Source organism: Corvus brachyrhynchos, unplaced genomic scaffold (genome assembly GCF_000691975.1).
Source record: "Corvus brachyrhynchos isolate BGI_N302 unplaced genomic scaffold, ASM69197v1 scaffold395, whole genome shotgun sequence".
Lineage (NCBI taxonomy): Eukaryota > Metazoa > Chordata > Aves > Passeriformes > Corvidae > Corvus > Corvus brachyrhynchos.
This window is the reverse complement of record NW_008238340.1, coordinates 1,447,655-1,456,349: the sequence shown is the minus strand read 5'-3', so window position 1 is coordinate 1,456,349 and position 8,695 is coordinate 1,447,655. Positions and strand designations below refer to the sequence as shown.

General features: G+C 46.2%; 1 protein-coding gene across 8 annotated transcripts in view; it reads left to right on the top strand.

The window, feature by feature from the left end:
• The window catches only part of CAMTA1 (calmodulin binding transcription activator 1), a 232,511-nt gene that overhangs the window by 77,685 nt on the left and 146,131 nt on the right, over nt 1-8,695 (top strand). For all 8 annotated transcript variants that reach the window (XM_017735059.1, XM_017735061.1, XM_017735064.1 and 5 more), the window contains one exon: nt 1,201-1,336. In XM_017735059.1, coding sequence (XP_017590548.1) covers nt 1,201-1,336 — 136 coding nt within the window. The remainder of the gene's footprint in view (nt 1-1,200; nt 1,337-8,695) is intronic.

Sequence of the window (8,695 nt, the reverse complement as noted above, 5' to 3'; positions counted from 1 at the left end):
CGGGCGGCAGATCGCCTCGCGCTGCTTTGCCATTGCCTGCCCGGACCACGCGCGTGGCGCGTCAGCCACGGGGCGCAGCCCGACAGTGGCTGGGGGGTCTCTGGTGTTGTGAGAAGGGTTTGAGCTGACACGTGCAGGGACTGGGGTTTTGTAGAATGAGCACTGAAATGAGATACATAATACCTCTGCTGAATTAATGCACTATCTACAGTGCTGTCAAACAGACACCGTGGCTGCGCTGACACCCGAGTGTTTAGTTTCAGTGTGATGCTTAGGAGGAGGAGAGGAGGAGCAGCCTCCCTGACCCCTGGGTCCATGGAGGATAGGAGGAGGTGTAGCTTGGGAGGATGAGGCTTGGGTTTCTGGTCACAAGCAATAAATATTTGTGTGTATGTGGGAAAAATGCTCACTGCCCCTGCTGCCGGTGCAGGATGCTCACTGCCTCCCAGCTAGGAGGGTATTTGTTATTTCTCAGTGTTACAACAGACTTGTGATTCGGCTCAGCAAACAGCAAAATCTCTCTACACCCAAACTTCTACTGGGCATCACCGTGCTTTTAAAGACATTTCAAATTGCTGTTGTAGTTTTTAAGTGGAAAATGTTTTCCTGTGTCTTTGAAGTTGAGAAGGTGCTCAGAAGGAAGCAGGTTACTCCCTGTCTAGCACTGATCTAAGCAGAACAGTGAAACCATTGTATAAGCTCGTGCTTTTATCCTTCCCTTCTTTTTTGCTTGTTTATTGTCATTTTAAGCCAACATCCATGTCCCAGTGCAGCCTTAGAGGTGGTTGGCATCTCATTCTGCTGATGTGTTAGCCAAAGAGAGAGATTGTCTAATTAAATAACAACAATCCTTTTTTTTTCCTAAATTTTCTTTCCTTCTAATTTTCAGCATGTAGCAGTCAAAATACATCCAATGAAAATTTTAAGTGTTGGCTATTTTATCAGACTTCCCCTTTTTTTTCTTTAACCTATCACTAGCACTTCCCACATTAGGTACAAGATCCTCAACGGAAAAGTTTGCAGATTGCAGACATCACTTCAGCCAGGTAACAGCAGCAAAAGGGGAACATTTATTCGATGCCAAATCCTGACTGTTGCTGTTCTGTGGAGCCTTTTGCTGGTCTGTGGGACATGGTTCTGTAGACACTTTCAGTCTGGTTTTGTTTCTTTATGTAATCCAAACCTGTTTCTTGCTTTCAGACCACAGAATGGTTCTATGATCCTGTACAACAGAAAGAAAGTGAAATACAGGAAAGATGGGTATTGCTGGAAAAAAAGGAAAGACGGGAAGACCACCAGAGAGGATCACATGAAGCTGAAGGTGCAAGGAGTGGAGGTAGGAGCGTGGGCTGTGCTGGGCTGGGAGGTGATGGCTCCCCAAGACACCTCAACCCAAGGCTGTCCATACCTTCAGAAAATTACTCCTATTTGCTGAATTCCATCTGCTCCCCCTGGCCTGGGGCTTAATTGCTGGCTGGGGTTAAACCACAACTGCCCCCACCCCCAGCAAATACACTTGTTCTTTATCCCTCCTTTGGGCAAACTGTGAGTACAGCTTCCCCGTCCGCCTGTGTGGCTGCTGGCTGGGCTGTGTGACTGTAGAGTGGCTCCACACTGAGCATCTTCTGGTAGACTCTGTGGTTTTTGTGACAGGCACTGCCCGAGGGCAGCCCGGCACCCCAGCTTGGGCTGCACAGCACTCTGTAACCATGGTAGCTTGAACGGGTCTGGTTTGATTCTCACAAATCTCGGCTAGGTTTTGGTAGCAATTGCTGTAATTTCTGTGTGCTGATGGAGTGTTGGTCTTGCAGTATGCAGGGGTAGAATTTCTGTTGAATTTGGCCCGAATCCATGTGTGTTTTGAGAGAATCTTTGCTCTGCTGATGGTATTCAGCCACTCAGACACATTCAGACAAGTGATTTCACCTGAGGCATTATTTCTGGAATAAGCCTGTTTGTTCTATAATATGTCATTGTTTGACACCACTTTTCTTTCTTAACCTCCATCTGCATGAGGAAAGAGCTATTTTCATCACCCTGATCACTTCTGATGTTAAAGGTTTGCACAGGTGTTGATAACAAGTACATTTATCCAAGTTTTATATTTATTAAATGTCAATAACTTGTTCTGGTAGCAGAAGCCCACCCGCAGAGCTGTGCCCAGCCCGTTCCTAAGGCAGCAGGGCTATATTCCCGACATTGGATACCAAACTTGGGGCCAAAGTGGTCAAAGGCTGTTAAAATGTGTAATTGCAGTGTTCAGCTGTCTCATTTTGGCCAAGGAGCGTGAGGCTGCCGGGTGTGTGTTTGTGTAGGCCGGGTTGATTTTACAGCTGACAGCCTGTGAGCCTGGCTGGGGTCGGGGTAACTGGGGTGTCCATGACAGGCAGTGCTTCACCTGTGTCTCTAGGCCTGTCTGGCAGCTTCCACGCTGGACTTTGGGCTAAGCTGAGCTTTCCAGCTTCACCCCCAGGCCTGCCTTGGCAGATGCTTTGCAAGGCACTAACCTCCCTCCTGTTGGGGTGACGGGCACCCTGCGCTCCCCACGTGGTGCTGGTGGTTGACACTCCCCCAGCATCCCCGAAGCCAGTGCCAGCAGTGGGAAAGGGACGAGTGCCCAGAATTCATCTCGTGCTCCAGCTTCCTCCTAGCCCATTTGTCATTCTTACATTCTGTCTGCTCTAATGAGGTTTTGGGGTTTAAAATAGTATTAAATGGATTGCATTATATTACACCAGAGAGGCATAACTTTGTTCCATAATTTTTACATCCAATAACAATGTTTTATTATGACAAGCACAAGAAAAAAAAAATCATCATCACAGAAATGGTGCCTTGTTTTTGTTTCGGGTTTGCAGAGTGTGATTTAATTAACTTCTGTAAACTTTCATGATGCAGAACACCAGACTCTGTGCGGTCCCTTTACCTGTAGCAAGAGGTTGTTGATGACTCTTGGCTGCCACATGAGCACATGAGGAAATAAATGGGACTTTCAGGAGGGCTGTTCCAGAGATGGAGCTATCCAGCCCTTTAGTGCCTGACTGCATGGATGTGGTGGTGATTGTGTTTAGCTCAAAGAGCCCTGCACTGAACCCATTAATTTTTGTTTTACTGAAGTGTGTCTTCTGGAAAGTAACAAATACAGATGGGCACATCATGGGAGCTGGAGGAAGCGCAGCTTTGAGGGTTTCTCCTTGTGGCTGATCACATTTGATACTCAGGAAAATATGTTTTAAACTATTTGCTTTGTGATTTGGATGTACCAGGGTTTGGCCATTCATTCCCGCATCCTTTTCCAGCTTGAGAGCCCTTTAGTACCTGATTTTCTATCTTCAAGAAGGTACTTGTACCCTCTCATCCACAGGCAGCACCTGGGTGGTCACTGCCAGTCTCTGTTCTGAATGATGCAGAAAAAGTCTGTTTTCTTGACCTCCAGGTGTTTCTTGGGCAGAATGATGTAGTTCTAACCTTATTAATTACTTGACCAGTACTCCATTGTACTTCACAGCAGCATTTGGGGTTTAGGCTTCTGATACCATTCTAAAAGGAAGCAATGTTCTCAACTAGGACACGTAGGCAGCAGATTTAAAATAACAAAAAAAGGCTTTTTTCAAATTTGGAGTGATACCGTAGTTAGCTGCATTAGGGTTTAACAGGGCATGAAATAACTGTCTGCCTTGTGGCACTGCCAGATCATCTCAGCGACTCTTGCAGCCAGAAGATAAATAGGGATCATTGTCGCACTGATGGAAAAGTACTTGCAGAGCCGACAGCCAAGAGCATCAATAGCATCCAAACATTGCTCTGGAAATGGCAGCTCAGAGGCAGCTCAGAGGAACACACTGCCCTGGGAAACTACTGACCAGCCAGTTCTGAACAGGGCTTTGTATTAGAAGATTTAATAATTAATTCCTTCCTGAGTGTTGTCGATGTGATGGCTCCTTTGTCTTTCCAAGTTCTGGGTAAAGAGAAAAATGCATTTTGAAACAAAAAGTCTACACCAGATGCTCAGGGATGTTGACATCTATCAGAACCATATAGAAGGATTTGGTGAGCATGGGTGAGGCAGCTAAAGCAAATTTAGGACATAAATGAGGAATAAACTAATTAGAGTAGGAATACACTCAAATAAGGATTAGGAGGAATAAACTGTTTAACCAAGCGGATGTTAAATGAAAACAGCCTGAAATCCTCAAGCTGTTGCCCTGGTTAGCATTGCTGTGCAGGAGGGGTTTGGGTATTACTTGGTTAATCTGATCACAGTCCTGTTAGAAAAGGCTGGATAAACCAGAAAGGAGAAGTTAATTTGGCCTTTCCCTTAATACACCTCTTTGTGCAATTCTTTGTGGAATCTCCGGTCTGTGATCCTTTTTAAAATTCTAATTAATTAGGATCCCTGGTGATGTGTTCCTAATCAATTCACATAATTAAAAATTTTAACTAATAAATAATAGTAAGGGGAGTGTTGGAATAGCTTTGCCGTGATTCCGGGCGGTGCTGCTCCACGTCGCAGGCGGCTGGCTCAGCGGATGGGTTTCTGCCTTTTCTTGTGCGTGAACTTTTCCAGGAGAGTGTAACTGCGCCTTCACGTGAATTCGTAGTAAACTGCTGCTAAAATTAAAACGAGGTCATGTTTTTATAGTGAATTTCCCTCTTGTCATCTGCGTTTTGGAAGGTCGACGCTGATCCTGCTGCTCTTTATCCTGTGTTGAGGATATTTTAGTCTCTCCAAACCCCAGTGCCTGAGAAGTGGTTATGGAGAAGGGCTGTCCCACAGCTGGAGCAGAGCTCTCTACGCCCACAGTCCCATTCCAAGCACCAGAGCTTCCGTGTTTGAAAAACCTTGTTCTCTTGTAGATTGGGTGTATGTTATCTTGGTACAATATAATAATCTTTATGAATTCCTTAAAAAAAACCCCCAAAAAAGTAAAACTTGATTTTAGTCTTATTAAGAGAGAAACTCCCTTGTGGAGATGGAGATGCAAAGTATCAATTTTGCATGCAGGACTTGTATTTAATTAATATCATAACAGTCCCTTAACACTATTGCAGATTAGTCCATGAGGACAGGAATGAAAATTTTAGATTATTCAATTACTGCATAAACCCTGGGACATCACCATCAAAACTTCACACAGGTTTCCAGAGTATTTGGGTTTTGGCAGCATCCCTGTGCCTGCCCAGGGCTGCTGGAGTGGGGATGGCATCAGTGGCCTCTGCAGCCTGGAGCTGGGGGCACCTGTGAAGGACCAGACTTTTCCTTTTGGTAAATGACCAAATGGGCTCCTCTGCATTGTGGAAAATAACCCACCATGGAATATTGAACTGCAAAGTAGTTTTACATCTCTCCATTCCCTGCTGTCATGGGTGAAATCTACTTGGTTGTCACGGGAGAGTGGGAGCAGCCTTGGAGGAAGCACGTTGGAGCAGCCCTAATCTGGAGAGGGATTCCTTGGGCAGCCTCAGCCAATTCACTCCAATTCGCTTTAATTTACACAGGCTTTGCTCGCCCTCAGAGGTGATCTGTGTAGTTTGCAAACTAATTAGGATCACATTGTTCAGTCAGTCTGCTTAATGCATTCCAGAGAAATACTGTGGAATGGCTTCGGAGGAGGAAGGAGAGTTTAATGTGAGAGGCTTTCTGGAAATACGACACACACGTGTGCATGCATTAACACAAACACACGGCTCTGAAAAAGGGAGAAACTGCTCACAAGGAGGGGCAGTTTTCTGTTCTTCATCACTGCCGCAAATAGCATTGTCCTGACATCTCTCCTTAGATTTGACTGATTCCCTTCATAACCAGCCTCTCCGTTAACCCCCTGTAGCTCATCAGAGACCATGGAGTCCAACAGCATCTCCCTGCTTTTGCTGTGGCACACTCATCTTTGCCATGGCACTCAGCTTTGCTGTGGCACACTCACCTTTGCAATGTGCACATCTCCACAATGGGCACCAGAGGCAGATGCTGGTGCAGAAATGTGGAAGTGTTGACTGCTCATGAGCTGTGGTTGGGATTTATTCCTGTTCCAGCTGGTGTTTACGGCACCTGGAATGCAGGGTTATGACGGCATCTTAATGATTCCTGTGTTGGAGGCAGTCCTGGGAAATGGGAGCATTGTTTTGCCATTTCTGAAGGGGAGTATGGATTATTGTTAAATCCGGAATGGATCTCCTGGGAGTCTCTTCAGAAGGAAACATACATACCAGTAATCCTTTTGTGTATCAGGGTCCTGATGTGTTCTCCCACAGTAATATAAAGTCACAACAAATTCTCTTGAGTTCATCTTTTCCTAACGCCCTGTACACGTCCAGGAGATTTTATTCTTCACAAGACCCATAACGTTCCTAATCCTTTAATTGTCATGGCTTATTTAACTTCATCAGTAAAAGTTTTCCTAGTATCTGGGTGTTTCAGAATGAAGGTTCAGCTGAGATCAGGGCCTTGGGGGATGCTCTGCCTGGCAGGTGCCCTGTAGGCAAGTTCCGCCCAAGTCAAGGGCAACCACCGTCCCTGCAGTGCAAGGCAACAGGTTTGCAGCAGCGCTCAGGTAATTGTTCTGTAATTGACTGCATCACAATTTTTCCCCCTGTTTAATAAATAGCATGAATACAGCTGAGACACATGTGGTAGGGTTGTAATTCAAATCCCATTCACTGAAGTCTGAGCATTTTTCATTTAGCATGCAAAAAGACAGTTTCGATGTAAATGATTCCAAAAGGATCTCTGTGGACTAATGACATTAACATCAGGCTAGATTGGAATTGTTGAGTAATTGGTGCTGCAACTACACCCCGTGCTGGGGGGGGAGAGGAAACCAGGACCTGCAATAGTGGAAGTGACCCTGCCCATGGCAGGGTGTCCTTGAGGTCCCTTCCAATCCAGACCATTCTGTGACGGGTCTGTGGGGGTGTCAGTTTGCAGAATCCTCTGCTCATAGGGAATCTTGCCTCTTGACTTGCCTGCAAAGCAGTGCTAGACATCGTACTGCTTTTTGCACCCCTGAAACAAAACAGCAAAACAAAAATTTTAATAAATGTATATACACTTTTAGGCATCCTTATGAAAGGAAGCATTAGAACAAGTATACAGACACAAAACAAGCTGGCAGGCCCCCCGTACCCCTCTGAAATGTGAGGCTTGTGTCGCCTCACGGGCTGCATGGCACAAACTCACATTGACATTTATATTGACTATTTCAGTTTAGAGAAATTCGAAATTAAATCTATTTTTCTGCCAGCTCTGTGGGAAAATCCATTTACGAAAACAAAATCCAATAGGAGATCTAAAGATCGGTGGCCAGAAATGAAATATATTGAGAATAAAATATATGGAGATTGGGTTGCTGGCTCTGTGGCCTGGGTTTAACGTGCCGGGAACTGGGATGGAAATGGAGGGGTACTGGTACAGACTTAATCCCTGGGTTTGCAATGTAGATGAGACAGTTTACAGCAAACCAAAATAAACATCAGTGCTTTTTGGACCAGAGTCGGTGGTCAGCATTTACCTTTTTGACCACACAGTTCCTTTCTATGCTTGTGTGGACAAATATGAACTCCAGACAATGCCTGTCCCTGGAGGTCGCCCCTGGAGAGGGGTCAGTGGGAGCCGTGCTGCGAGGAGAATCCATGCCGTTCCTCACAAGATTAAGAGGTTTCCTAGTTCTGTAGGGATCCCTGTGATTGCACGGAGGATCCAGATGCTGGAGCAGCGTGTGCCTTGTAATCTTGTAATTGCATTGTGGGCTGTGACGGAGATAAGGGCTTCCGTGGGAAGCGAGGAGCCTCGGTGGCTCTGCCTTCCCTGCCTGGCTTTTAGTGAGCTCCTCTTTATTTATTTATTTCACCGTGTGTTGAGCAGGAAGGCAAACCTCGTTTGCTGTATTGCTGCTAATCTGTATGTGTCAGGGATGCACGAAACATCTTAATTTCCCGAGTTCCTGTTGGAAGGTGGGGTATTGCTCACCAAGGTGTGCTTGGGGAGGGGGAGCAGGGAGAGCAGAGTCTTGTTTGAAGGTGTGAAGGTGCTGGAATTCCTAAACACAATCTGGTATTGTCCCCAGCAAGCAACACAGACACAGAACCTGGCAAAAGGGGATTTTAGAGTGTGGATGCTATTTACTTCCCTTCTTTATAGGCAAGGGATAAGGATTAATTAGACGGTGTTTAGATACTTTTTGGACATAAAAAGCATTAATTTCCCCTTAGAACCCTGGGGTGAAGTGAAAGGGAGACACGATGGAGGGGAGCAGGGAAGGGCTTGGCAGCTCCAGCAGCAAGGGGTTCTCTTGGTTCCCAGCCGGGATCTGAGCCAGGAATTGGTGTGAAGCAGGAGCTGTGCTCTGAATCCTGCTGTGTCTGCTGTAGGTCAGATTGAAGTTGCCGGGGGAGGCGGCTGTACTGTGTCGGTGCTACAGCAGGGAAGCCCGAGTGACCCTGTTGGCAATATCGGGAATGCAGAAAGTGTGAATTATTGTATTTCGGGGAGAGAAACTGTTTTTCTACTCTGTGCTTGTTCCTAAAACCATCGCAGACGTTGGCTTACATGTAGCAGCAGTTGCCTCGTCTTTGCAGAATACCTTTTCCTTGGAGCGGTGGGATAATGTGTTCGTCCACTCCGGTGTTCCCATATTTCTGCTGCCATCGCGTGGCTGCCGAGGATCAGCAGCGTGCTCCGTGCGGGAGACCCCGCTGC